The following is a 14025-nucleotide window of genomic DNA, read 5'->3' on the forward strand; positions in this document are numbered from 1 at the left end:
AAAGCATGGTGCTCTTTGTGATTGTTATGTGAAAGCTAAACCCAAAACGGATGGATATTGCATTGTGTTAGGCTATATTTTATTTGGGAAAAATTCTATTCCAGAACTTTGCATTTACATTTCATGTGAAAAAACTGCATTTATAGTTTTTCCCCACAAAGTAATCTGAGTCTGATGCATAACACGCTTTCAGTGAATCATAAAAATATCTCTTAATTTAGTAGATAAAAACAGGATGGAGGATCATCCCTTACTTTGTAGAATTTCTTTTGCTGGAAAAATCACTGAAACATTGAGCTGAGAACATTTGCTAGCTTTCCTGATTTACAGATAGGTTTCTCAGAAACATATCTATAGTTTCCAAAGAATCCCAGCTGGTTGTAGCTAAGGCCCATGTAGTTGAAAAGATGCATCTGGCTTAAGGGCAGGCTCTTGATGTCCCTGGAGAATCTGGCTGGGGTAGGAGCTACGTCTAAGGCCCAGTTGCTCTGTATGTGAGTGCCAAGATAATCCAGAGCAGGGAGAGGCAGAGAGGGAGGCTGCCTGCTGTGCTCTTGCTGAAATTTCTTGTTGAAATCTTACTGCACCCTTACAGAGGAAATCTTCCTCCTTTCTCCTGCCCTGAATGTTTTCCCAAACATGAAGGTAAGTTAACTTGATTCTTTTTGTAAAAGAAGCTATATTAAAGAGTAGTAATGCTTAAATGAAAGACATCAAATAAGGAGAGGGGCACAGCAAAGTGTACAAGATTTGGGATTGACTTTTAAATATTCTTATTTAATTAGATTTAACAGTTAGTTCACCCAAAGTGAACTCACTTTCCTTACTTTTCAATTAAATTATAGATACAGACAGCTTGGAATAGAGAATTGGAGACAATGCTTATGAAAGTCCTGATAAATCCATAAAAAATTTGAAGTTTGCTATTGTTCTTTCTTACAAAAATTTTTCTTCCGATGCATTATTTTTGGGTTTGATTTAGAGGCATGCAATGTTATTTGACTTATTTCAGAGCTTTATAGAAAAGTGAATTTTCTCACAAGCAAGTTTACAGTTTTGAATTCTGGATGTAAGGGTCAGGACTGTGAGAATAGAAAATACAAGTAGATGGAATGAAATTAAAGGTTTGCCAAAGATAGATATTGGCCTACTATGAAATGGCCAAATGTTGAAACAAAAAAATTGCTGTTCAACCAAAGACAAGATTAAAGAAATAGCTATCACAGACCGAATTCTTCAGGTGCAAAAATAAGTTGAAATTGTCATTACCATCTTACTATTATACATTTTCATATTTAAACATAAAAAAATGTTTCATTCTAATACTGTAGCCCTGTCAGCTGCTAGATTGCTTCTGAGGTCCCTAGGCTGTCCATTTGCAATACTGAATCCATGCTCACTTACCAGTGGGTTTGAAGGAGGAGTGAGAAATGAATATTAAATAATCCATGCAATATGTGGAATTGAGTAATTAAAATTAAACACAAGTCACAAAGTTCATTTGTTTAATCATGTTATTATGCTAGGATGCCATGTAGCCTTCCAATGTTAGACTTATTATATAATCTATTTTCTACTACTCTGCCCTGTATTTTTATTTAAAAATTTAGAATATATGATAGCTTTGAAAGAATGATGCTTTTCCTAAAGTCATATAGCTAACATGTTTTCTCCTAATATTTGTATTAACTGTCAATCAGCTTCCTTAATTATCTTATGATAAGACATCTTAATAATTGCTTTGTGCTTAAAAATGTGTTCACAGTCATTAGTTATTATGACATTTTACTGCTGTGATAATAAACATGCTTTTATCTTTTAATTGGTTGATAGAGTATCAACAAAGGATTTCATTCCAAGTTGCTGCATAGTTCCTACCTATGTTTGAAAGTAGATATTCATGATTTTGCAGTAAGCCTTAAGGACATGCTTTTGTGATTATTTCAAAGAAGGGAATCTTGGGAAAACTCCAGGCTATCAAGACAAAAGAACAGTTTTCTGAGTCTGGGCTTTCAAGAAGGGATAATCTTTTGGTCTCAACTCTCTGTCATCCATGTGCATTAAATCCCCTTTGATTCTCTCTGTGTCCCCTGGACAGGGGATGACTTGGTCCTTGGGTATTTGAGAAGGACATCAGAAACAAAGGGGCTTCCATCTGAGCTGATTGTAAGCCAACCAATGACTCTGCTGAGCCTGAGGGCTGTGGCCTGGGGAGTGGTTCACAGAGTGCTGGGATGTGGTCAGGCACAACGGGGTCCATGATCAGGGCTGTGGCTGCACTGTGTTAAGGGAAGGAGGGAGAGCCATTGCTCAGTGATAAGAAGAAAATTCAGGGGAATGTAGTTCCATCTTAGGCACCTTGATGCAGTACAGAAACACTGTATCTTCTTCTCAACTAAGCTATAACTTAGAGTCATCTCAGAGGTCTTCCTTTCATTCATGTGGTTCATTTTTATTTGTGTTCGTTCCATCTCTCTTGTCTATTTGATAAGGTACCTTTTTCCAGTGGCAAGGAAGAGTAACAGTCTCCTTTTAAGTGAATCAGCTAGCAAAGTTTCAAAAAATTCCTTTGGTTAGTAAATTCAGCTTGAATAACTTGTGAACAGAATTGGCCTTGTAATAAGCTAACTGTGATGGCTGATAATAATGAGCAAGCATATGGTGATGAAGGCACTCACAGTGAAAAATATATTTTCTAAAATTTATTTGAAATTCTTTTAAAATTCATATAAAATGATATCATTAATGGATTTTTCATGTTGCTGATTTTGACTGAGAGTCAAAAGCCAAAAACAGTAAATATCAAAATCTCCACATTTTTTAATTAAAATTTTAAAAAATTATTTTCATTTTATTTGAAAGGCAGAGACAGGACACATGTGTATACGTGCTCAGACACACACATGCACGCACACATGCACAGATTTTTGTATTTATTGATTCATTACCCAAATGCTCACAACAGTAAGTGCTAGGTCATGCTGAAGCCAAGAACTCGAACTCTTTTCAAGAAAAGTCTCCCCCATAGGTGGAAGGAATGTATGTAATTGAGCCATCCCTGCTGCCTCCAGAGTACACATTAGCAGGAAGCTGGAGGATCCCCACATTTTATTTATTTATATATTTTTAAAAGATTTATTTATTTATTTGAAAAGCAGAGATATAGAGATTATATATATATATATATATAGAGAGAGAGAGAGAGAGAGAGAGTGAGTTTCCACCTGCTGGTTCATTCCCCAAATGGCTGAAGCCAGGAGCTTCTTCTGGGTGTCCCTCAAGGGTACAGGGGTCCAAGTACTTGGGCCATCCTCTGCTGCTTTCCCAGGCCATTAGCAGGGAGCTGGATGGGAAGTGGAGCAACTGAGATTTGAATGGGCACCCACATGGGAAGCTGACACTACAGGCAGAGGATTAACGACACAGCGCAAGCCCTGGATTCTTGCATTTCAAAGTGAGGTGTTGAACATTCTGTATAATATTATAATTTTTTTTTTTGACAGGCAGAGTGGATAGTGAGAGAGAGACAGAGAGAAAGGTCTTCCTTTTGCCGTTGGTTCACCCTCCAATGGCCGCCACAACCGGCGTGCTGCGGCCAGCGCACCGCGCTGATCTGATGGCAGGAGCCAGGTACTTATCCTGGTCTCCCATGGGGTGCAGGGCCCAAGCACTTGGGCCATCCTCCACTGCACTCCCGGGCCACAGTACAGAGCTGGCCTGGAAGAGGGGCAACCGGGACAGAATCCAGTGCCCTGACCGGGACTAGAACCCGGTGTGCCGGCACCGCAAGGCGGAGGATTAGCCTATTGAGCCGCGGTGCCGGCTAATATTATAATATTATAAAGAGAGGAGCCCCCAAATCTATTTGGTGACCCTTAGAGCACCCCTGCCTTCTGGAATATGCTTCCATGTTGTGTTCTTGAAGCAGGGGGCATCTAGAATGAGGTACTCGATGCACTCCATATTGAGAGCTTACTTTAGCGGAGTAAATCAACTTAGCAGTGTGGGTTACAATCTGGACATTTAGAATTTGGCAGGACAAGGATGTGTGCAGGTCATCCATGAGCCAGATGTGGATGTCTGGAAGGGGGCCAGATTTGGATTGTCAGGGAATCTGTTCGAGAGGCTGACTGATGAAGCCACCCCAACAGATGGCATCGGTATGGAAATAACTCAGAGGAAGCAGGCACTGATTAGTGTCAAAAATGATGAACAAAGGGATGAGTCATTGTGCCAAGGAATAGTGGTTATAGATTCTCAGCGGGGAGCCCGCTAAAGAACCACAAAACCCTGTGAGAGACAAGGAATCAGCATTCAGTCACCTAACATGCCCTGATTTACCTTCACCAGACGCCAGCTGAATTAGTCAAGCAAGATCCTTTTTGACTCTTGTGTCTCTCACTTTTGCTGCTCTGACTTCTAAGAAGACAGAAGCAACTTGTGGGGACGCGGTATAAGGTGGAGGAATTTTACCAACTCCTCCCCTATTATAAGCACCCAAGAACTGAGGAGTAGGAGCAAAAATGAAAAAAATGGGTGATAAATTTAAGTTTGGATATTAAAATATTCTAGAGTTTTTTTTTTTTCCTGAAATTTTTAGTGCTTCAGAATGAATAGTAGAGAGATAGTAAAGATTGAGATAGGCTTTCCTGGGAACATGAAAGAATGACTTGACACAATGCATAGTATTTTAAAAGAAAAAAACAGATGGTTTATAATTTAAAAAAAATTTTAAAGTGTATACTTCTCAGGGGCCAATGCTGTGGTGAAGTGAGTTAAGCCACCTCCTGGGATGCCAACATCCCATATGGGCACCAGTTCCAGTCCTGGCTGCTCTACTTCTGACACAGCTTCCTTTTAATGTGTCTGGAAAGCAGTGGAGGATATCCCAAGTCCTTAGGCCCCTACATCCATGTGGGAGACTTGGAAGAACTTCTTGGTTCCTGGCTTTAGCCTGGCCCAGTCCTGGCTGTTGCAGCCATTTGGTGAGTAAACAGAGGATGGAAGATTCTCTCTCTCTCTCTCTCAAAATAAATAAAATAAATCTTTTTTTTAATGTATATACTTTTTTCATAGTGAATCTATTTTAATCTGTACTAATTAAAAAAATCTTTATTTTGTAAGTAACACTTGTATATTAAGTAAAATTGCCTCTGTACTTTTTTGTGTGCTTATCTTCTTAGGGGAAAAAACACTCCAGAAGTAAAATTGCTAGGTGAACATATTCATTTGCCTTAATGCTTTATTTTTTTCATTTTCTTTCTTTGAAATTTTATTTAAGTTATACACATTTCATGTATTTCATATATAGATTTGGGAACATAATGATACTACCCATCCTACCCGCTCCCATGCCTATGCACTAACCCCGCCCTCCAAAAAAAAGAAGTATATGAATCCCATAAAAATTGTGGAGACAGATATGTTTATCTTGATTTCACCTTTACATGATTTATACATGTTTTGAGTCACTATGTACAGTCACTATGTACACTATGTACAGTTTTTATGTATCAGTTAAAAATATAGAAGTAAGAAAAATATTCATAGCATTGCTCACTCTCTACCAGGTTGATCTTAATAAGTTGGTAACTTTCTGCCCTTTTGGATATGCTAATCAGGATAAAGGGATTAAAGATTTTTAGAACTATAAAAGCCAAAAATGGGAAACTAGTATTTTATGACCGAAAGTAACGTAACTAATAAGATGGGTGGTTCTGGGGAAGCTGGTGGAAGGGTCTGGTACATTGAGGGAAAAGAGGGCTGGGAAGCTTAGGTAAAAGACAAAGAATATTGGCCTCACATTAAAATGTGGGGAACGGTGTTGTGATGCAGAACATTAAGCTTCCACTTGGGATGCCCCAATATCCTCTCAGAGTGCCTGGTTTGGGTCCTGGCCACTTGGCTTCCAATCCAGCTTCCTGCTAATGTACCAGGGAGGCAGCAGGTGATGGTTTAAGTATTGAGTCACTGCCATACATATGGGCGGCTCGGATGGAATTCTGGTTCTTGGCTTTGGCCTGGCTCAGCCCTGTCTGTTAAGGGCATTTTTCAAGCAAAATATAGTCATATTTTACTTACAATTTTGTAACCCATTAAGTTCTCCATATTTAGGTTTATGCTGTCACATAGGGTGATTAGAAAAGGCCTGGGGGGTATCATGAGAGTATTTCAGGCATGGAAAGCCAAGACACTCTGGCAAAAAGATCTCTGTGAGTGAGATCCCAGTGGAAAGAACAGGTCTTCAAAGAGGGAGGTGCCTTTCTCTGAAGGGAGGAGAGAACCTCCACTTTGACTATGACCTTGTCTAAACAAGATAAGAGTCGGAGAACTCAAGGGGCTTCCATAGCCTTGGAAACTCATGACTGGTGCATAGGGAGATTACTGATGCCATAAACAGGAGTGTCAATTTGTAAAGTCAACAACAGGAGTCACTGTGCACTTACTCCTCATGTAGGATCTCTGTCCTTAATGTGCTGTACACTGAGGCTTAATGCTATAACGAGTACTCAAACAGTATATTTCACTTTGTGTTTCTATGGGGGTGCAAACTGTTGAAATCTTTACTTAATGTACACTAAACTGATCTTCTGTTAAAAAAAAAAAAAAAAAGAAACTATCAATTCCCAACTTGACTCTCACTGGGATTAAACATGACAATAGGTCTGATCTGATTTCATCATCATTTAAAAAAAATCATCTATTATTTTTCACTTTATGTTTCTGTGTGGGAACAAACTGTTGAAATCCTTACTTAAGGTATACTAAGCTGATCTTCTGTATATTAAGATAATCGAAAATGAATCTTGATGTGAATGGAAGGGGAGAGGGAGTGGGAAAGGGGAGGGTTGTGGGAGGGAGGGACGGTATGGGGGGGAAAGCCATTGTAACCCATGAGTTGTACTTTGGAAATTTATATTCATTAAATAAAAGATTAAAAAAAAAAAAAAGGCCTGGGGGGTATTTTAAACATTGAAGAAGCCACTCACAGTACTACAGAGTAAGATGAGAGTCACTGCTCCTGCCTATTGGCTGTGTCTTAACTGTTTCCCTTAAGTTTTATTTATTTATATTTATTTGAAAGGCAGAGCAACAGACACACACACACAATGTGAGGGGGCATGGGGGAGAGAGATCTTCCATCCACTGGTTCACTCTTGGGCAGGCCAAAGACTTGAACCCAGAACTCTGTCTGGGTCCCCTGTATAGCTGGCAGGAACCTGAATATTTGAGCCATCATCTGCTGCCTCCCAGGATACACATTAGTAGGAAGCTGGGTTGGAAGTGGAACTGGGCCTTGAACTTATGTACTGTGATTTATGATGTAGGTGTTTTGTGCACTGGGAAAACACGTGTCCTTGTGCCTTAACTTTTGATTACTCATTTATAAAGCACCATCATCTTTCTCTTCCAGGCTTTCTCTCCTCTGTGTGTCCTCCTGGTGCTGAAGTTAGAGAGAAGGGGAGTGGAGAAAGGCATTGAAAGATGGTGGAACCCTAAGGAAGTGCCTGAGGCCATTTCACTGTACTGAGCATTTTCATTTGGCATCACCCAACTCCTAGTTTTCTTTGCAGAAATAAACAGTAGGAGGTGGAGTCCATAGAACAATATAAAACTTTTATGTATAAGATTTAAATTTTTCTTATTTTCACAAATAAAAATTGTATATATTTATTATATACAACATGTTTTAAAACTCTTCTCTGGCCAGCACCACGGCTCAATAGGCTAATCCTCCGCCTTGCAGCGCCGACACACCGGGTTCTAGTTCTGGTCGGGGCGCCGGATTCTGTCCCGGTTGCCCCTCTTCCAGGCTAGCTCTCTGCTATGGCCCGGGAGTGCAGTGGAGGATGGCCCAAGTGCTTGGGCCCTGCACCCCATGGGAGACCAGGATAAGTACCTGGCTCCTGCCTTTGGATCAGCGCGGTGCGCCAGCCGCAGTGCGCCAGCCGTGGCGGCCATTGGAGGGTGAACCAATGGCAAAGGAAGACCTTTCTCTCTGTCTCTCTCTCTCTCTCACTATCCACTCTGCCTGTCAAAAAAACCAACCAAACAAACAAACAAATACTCTTCTCTGTACACTGTGGAATATCTCAAATGAACGAATTAACATATATATCACCTCCCACACTTATCATTAGTGTTGAGAATATTTAAAATCTACTCTCGACCATTTTCAAGTATTCAATACATTGTTTTAACTATAGTCACCATGTTGTGCAATAGATCTCTTGAACTTATTCCTCTCATCTAAATGAAATCAGGGTATACTTTGACCAATATTTCTCCAACCCCTCATCCCCACCCTCAGCCTCTGGTAAGCAACTTATTTCCTCCCTCCCTCCCTCCCTCCCTTCCTTCCTTCCTTCTTAAAATTTTTAATATTCTACTTCATACTTCTATGAGTTAAACATTTTAAGATTACACTTATAAGCAAGATGAGCTGGTGTTTGTACTTGGCTTATTTCACATAATGTTATGTCTTTGTCCATATTGCTGCAATTATCCGGATTTCCTTTTTTTTAAAGGCCAAGTAGTATTTCATTATGTGCATGTTACCAGATTGCTGGTGCAGAGGGTGTCACTTCAGTTCTTGAACTTGCCAGAGAAGGAATTCAGAGCGAGTTCAACTCAAGGAAGAAGTGAAGTTTATTGAGCAAAAGCAAATGTACACTTGGGAAAGAGCTGAGGGGGCAGTTGCTTAATCAGCTCCAGGGAAAGTCTTTAATTGCCTGTATCTTAATTGAGTGGTGGTTTATTCCTCCCCTGGATTGGAGTTTCTGTAGAAGTGGGGAGGGTTTTCTGGGAAGAGGGAGGTAGACCAATTTGGTCTTAATTCTCAGACAGGATCTGTCATGGTGACTTTGAAGGTGGAGTCTTCCTTGGAGCAGGGATGAGCTGACCACAGCTATCTCTGTGGCTCCTGAGAAGTTGCAGTTTTACTGGTGCTGAATGGCTGGAGCACAGGTGTCCTAGCCTGGGGGCCCCTGCCCATGGCTCTCTAACTGCCTACTCTAACATTATCTATGTGTATATCTATGTACGTCACACTTCTTTTCTCTCTTCATCCATTGATGGACATAGGTTGATTCCATGTCTTGGCTATTGTGAATAATGCTACAATTAACGTGGGAGTGAGATGGTCTCTTTGACATATTGACTTTTTTTCCTTTGCCTGTATACACAGCAGGAGGGATTGCTGAATCATGTTAGTTCTCTTTTTAATCTTTTTCTCTTTTTGATTTTTTGAGGAAACTTCAAACTTCTAAAATGGAAACTTAAAAGCAGAGTCATTTGACCTTCTCTGTGGTTATTTCACTCTTTGTACTCCCAACTCACAGTTCTTGACTTGTACAAGTATATTGGTATTCAACTAGTTAAAGAAACTCAAGACATACTAATGCTTTATTGTTTTTTTTTTTTTCTTCAGGCAATCAGTTTATTCATTTTTGTGGGATTTATGGGAGAATTTCAAAGTTTTTCAAGGTGAGAATTTTTTATGTTGTATTGAAAATCATTAAAAATTCTTTGTAAAACATTTGAAGGAAATTCTTTGGTATGGTCTGGTTTTACATTGCATCTTCAGTGAGTTTATTTCTTCAATGTGTTTTGTTTTTTCTATATTTTTTAGAAAAGGCAGTGGTAACTGTTAACTGAAAAAATCAGAGAGTGGCTGAAAACTCAAAGTTAAAATTTGTTCAGTAAGTCAAACTGTGGATTTAAACTTGGAAACAAACAGTTGCCTGTGTTAGCTGTGCCACAGTCTGAATTTGGTTATAGATTTTACACTGTTCTTACAGGGTGGGTGCATGCACTGAGTTAAGTTAAAAACAACACAGATTTGTGTGTGGTTATCAGTCACATTGGAAAATCAAGAATGCCTTATTGAAAATGGAAGAGCGTTAATAGTCGTCAATAGACTCCCATATTGATTAAGGAGGAGCATTCCACACTCACTCCCACATTGGAATGTGATCTATATGCAGGGAAGGGCAGACAGTGGGAGGTAAGTCACTCTCTTTACAGTGGTCCTGAGACCTAAAACTCCCTCCTTCTCAAGGGACAGTTGTTTCCTTGCCCCCGGCTGGTGCTTCCTTGGTCAGAGCTGAAGTCCATTGAAAGGTCCTGTTATCTGGGAACCAACTGTAGGTCATCCCCACAGCAAAGGCAGCACCCTGGTTGACTTAGGCCTCTGCAGTTACCGTTTATGTCCACATAACAAAAGTGTGTTTTCTTATTATTACAAATTTTATTTTTTATTACTATATTATTATTTTTTTCCTTGTAAGGAATAAAACTGAAGATTAAAAATACCTCAAGATCTTTGTCCCATCCCATGGTTTTACCTGTAATTCAGAGAATCATAACAGACCTACATATCCCAGAGCAATATTTAAAAAATATTAATTTTCATTTTATTTGAAAGGTAGGGGAGGGGGAGTTGAGAGAGAGAGAGAGGGAGAGAGGGATTTCTATCCGCTTGTTTGCTCCCCAGATGTTCCCAACAGGCAGAACTGGGCCAGACTGAAGCCAGAAGCCTGGAACTCAGTCTGAGTGCTGTATGTGAGCGGCAGTGACCCAAGTACCTAAGCCATCTCTGCTGCCTCCCATATGTATCAGCTGGAAACTGGATGGAAAACAGAGCAGCCAGGTCCTGAACCAGGCACTCTGATATGGGATACAGGTTTGCCATATGCCTACCCCAGTCCACTATTTGGTCTTTAAACATAATCCTTAAAAAACATTTTCTGAACTTAAAGGTCGAGAGTTTTTTGAGAAAATACTTTTCTTGATTCTTGAGACCTAGAAAAACGTAGCATCATTTTTCTGTAGTCTTGTTTGCTTTCATTCTCAGATTAGTGGGACAGAGCACTTGTTGGATTATCAGAATATGTGCCAGTTGCCATGTATGTGGGGGGGGGTGCTTGGGATACAAACAGGAGCAAGATGGCACTGAGTGTACTTGGTGATTCAGACAATGAGACATTTCCTTGCAATGCAATATCCTAGGGCTCCAGGAGAGGCCTGTAGGGGATGGTATGGGAATAGCGAGGAAGGAAAGCCAAGCAAACTTCTTGTCCTAAACCTCTGTGTTTGGGGAAAGCCTCTCCCTAGGACACAAACTAGACAGATCACAATAAGTTTAGTAAATATTTCTGCATCAAAAAACACTCAGATTTTTGTAAACTGAGTCTTAAGTTAATTACCTTGACTCAAGATGTGTCCCAGCTTATCAATGTGCCACAAATCCAGAAATTAGGAGTCTTAGCTCCTTTGCTTCTTCCCCCCCCTTTTTTTTTTAACTTTCATTTAATGAATATAAATTTCCAAAGTACAGCTTATGGATTACAATGGCCCCCCCCCCCATAACGTCCCTCCCACCCGCAACCCTCCCCTCTCCCACTCCCTCTCCCCTTCCATTCACATCAAGATTCATTTTCGATTCTCTTTATCTACAGAAGATCAGTTTAGCATACATTAAGTAAAGATTTCAACAGTTTGCTCCCACACAGAAACATAAAATGAAAAATAATAGATGATTTTTTAAATGATGATGCAATCAGATCAGACCTATTGTCATGTTTAATCCCAGTGAGAGTCAAGTTGCTCCTTTGCTTCTTGTAAGACATTGTTTTAAACAAAGGCTACTGAATGTCTTAGAACTAACACACGTGACTTCCTCGATGTGACTTGGCCAAGAACTGAGCATTGTGTGAGTTAACTCTCCATTTTTCACATGCCTTTTATTTCAATGAGATTGTGTGAACTCAAATTGCTCCATTTGGGTGTGTGCTTGAAAAGTGGTCTAAATGAAATGGGGGAGAGGCTGGCACTGTGGCTTAGCAAGTAAAGCTGCGGCTTGCAGTGCTGACATCCCACATGGGCGCTGGTTCAAGTTCCAGCTGCTCCACTTCCAGTCCAGCTCTGCTACGGCCCGGGAAATCAGTAGAAGATGGCCCAAGTGGGGCCCCTGCACCCACGTGGGAGACCCAGAAGAGGCTCCTGGCATCGGATCTGCACAGCTTGGACCATTGAGGCCATGGGGAGTGAATCAGCAGATAGAAGGCCTCTCTCTCTCTCTCTCTCTGCCTATCCTTTTCTCTCTGTTTAACTTTCAAATAAAATAAATAAATCTTTAAAAAATATGAAATGGGGGAACACAAGTTTAAATTTCTATCCAGTTAGCCTCTGCCTGTTTTTAGTTTCCCACTTCTGTTAGGGTCTTTTTAGAGCTTCTTGTCTCAGTTAACAATTTCTGAATAACTCTTCAGTTTATCATTCAGATTCTCTCAAAGGCCAAAACACCTTCCTCTATATGTTCTCCCCTAACCTGCCAACTCCAAATGCTCCCCATCCATATTTCCATGTCACATTCCATTGTGCACATTTCTGTTATGAAATCTATCAAATTACATGTATTATATTATGATATTTGTATATCTGTCTGTCTTACTCTATCAATAGTCAGTAACCTCTTATTTGTACACTCTAGTGTCTCAATATTATTTTGTTTATAACAGATATTTAATAAATGTTAACCTCTAAAAAATGAATCTCCCCATTTTTATGTATTCTGGGATATTTTTAGTGTCTCAGGAAAAAAATTTGAAGCAGATTTTGACTATTTTTGACAATTCTTTGTCTTGATTATTCTTTGCATATTCCTCACATACTTGTCTACCTGCTTTATGATGGACAACTTGCCACTGCGACAGTGGTTCCTCTCCAGTCAATTGCCAGTGGGATTCCTATGGCTCTTGGTCAGAATGCAGTGGCTGTACCAAGACACAGGTAGGTCCACACAGAACTGTATATTTGATTATTTACATGCGCAAATAGCACAGGCATGTCTACAATGATATTAACTATTGCATGTTCACTAAGTAATGTTTCTAGAAAACTATGTAAATAATTTTGAAGTGAGAAAAGTATGACTTGTTTAATAATTAGTATTGTAGTAATTTCTACATTTATTTTTTGAAGGACTTTTCTTTTTGCTTTTTGAGAAACTTTTATAATCTTACCAATGTCTAGAAATGTAACATAGGCTAAAAGTTGAAGGCAATTCCTAACTCTTTGTTAGAGAAATAGCAAAGCATGGAATGAAAGTAGTAGATAATTCAAAATGTATTTCATATTGACTAGATTCAACTTTTCTTATTTCAAACAAACACCTGCAAATTAGCAAAATGTCTGCTTTGTTTTAGTTCACACATACTGAACTGTCAATGAAAAAATCAAACATTTTGCAGTGTTTTCAAGTGTAATACCCAAGTAATGCAAAGAAAATGCTACACTTGATCTGAGATGTAATAGAGAACTTCTAATCATGTCTGTTTTTTCTTTATTATAAAATGTTTGTTGAAGAAAACACAGAAAAAGCGTGAAAAGAGTTGTACTCATAATTTCATCATTAATGAGAAATACATATAGCAGCCTTTTGATATTTATACTTTCAGCTTATTTTCTAATTGTGTGCTTAGCTTATAATTTAAAATAATAGGATATTTTATATATTATTTATATATTAATATACATGTTTATGTTCCATTGTTTTAACCTAACATACAGCATGAACTTGTAATGGCTGTATTATGTTCTAGTCTATGAATATTCCTATTTGTTTATTCACTTTGCTACTATTTGACATTTATATTCTTTCCTTTTTTATTATTATAAACAAAACTTTATGAATATTTTTGTGATTGGAAATCTGTCTTCTTTTCTCATAACGTTTTTAGGGCAAATTCCTAGAAACATGTTTGCTTTAAAGTTTTTGAACATTCCAATGTTTACACATTTTTAAAGAGATGCAAGTCAGATAAAAATATATATATATATATATTTTTTTATTTTTAACTTTTATTTAATGAATATACGTTTCCAAAGTACGAATAATGGATTACTATGGCTTCCCCCCCATACCGTCCCTCCCACCCACAACCCTCCCCTTTCCCACTCCCTCTCCCCTTCCATTCACATCAAGATTCATTTTTGATTATCTTAATATACAGAAGATCAGCT

General features: G+C 39.0%; 1 protein-coding gene across 2 annotated transcripts in view; it reads left to right on the forward strand.

Annotated features, from left to right (window-relative positions):
- Positions 1–301: 301 nt before the first annotated feature.
- Positions 302–14025, forward strand: part of C7 (complement C7) — a 66494-nt gene continuing 52770 nt past the window's right edge. The window contains exons 1-3 of one of the 2 annotated variants that reach the window (XM_008262152.5): positions 302–645; positions 9431–9486; positions 12717–12792. In XM_008262152.5, the coding sequence (XP_008260374.3) occupies positions 640–645; positions 9431–9486; positions 12717–12792 (138 nt within the window). In that variant the 5' untranslated portion in view covers positions 302–639. The remainder of the gene's footprint in view (positions 646–9430; positions 9487–12716; positions 12793–14025) is intronic. The other variant, XM_089313162.1, reaches the window with a different exon arrangement.

This window comes from Oryctolagus cuniculus, chromosome 14, assembly GCF_051225735.1.
Source record: "Oryctolagus cuniculus isolate XC-2025 breed Fujian yellow rabbit chromosome 14, ASM5122573v1, whole genome shotgun sequence".
Classification (NCBI taxonomy): Eukaryota; Metazoa; Chordata; class Mammalia; order Lagomorpha; family Leporidae; genus Oryctolagus; species Oryctolagus cuniculus.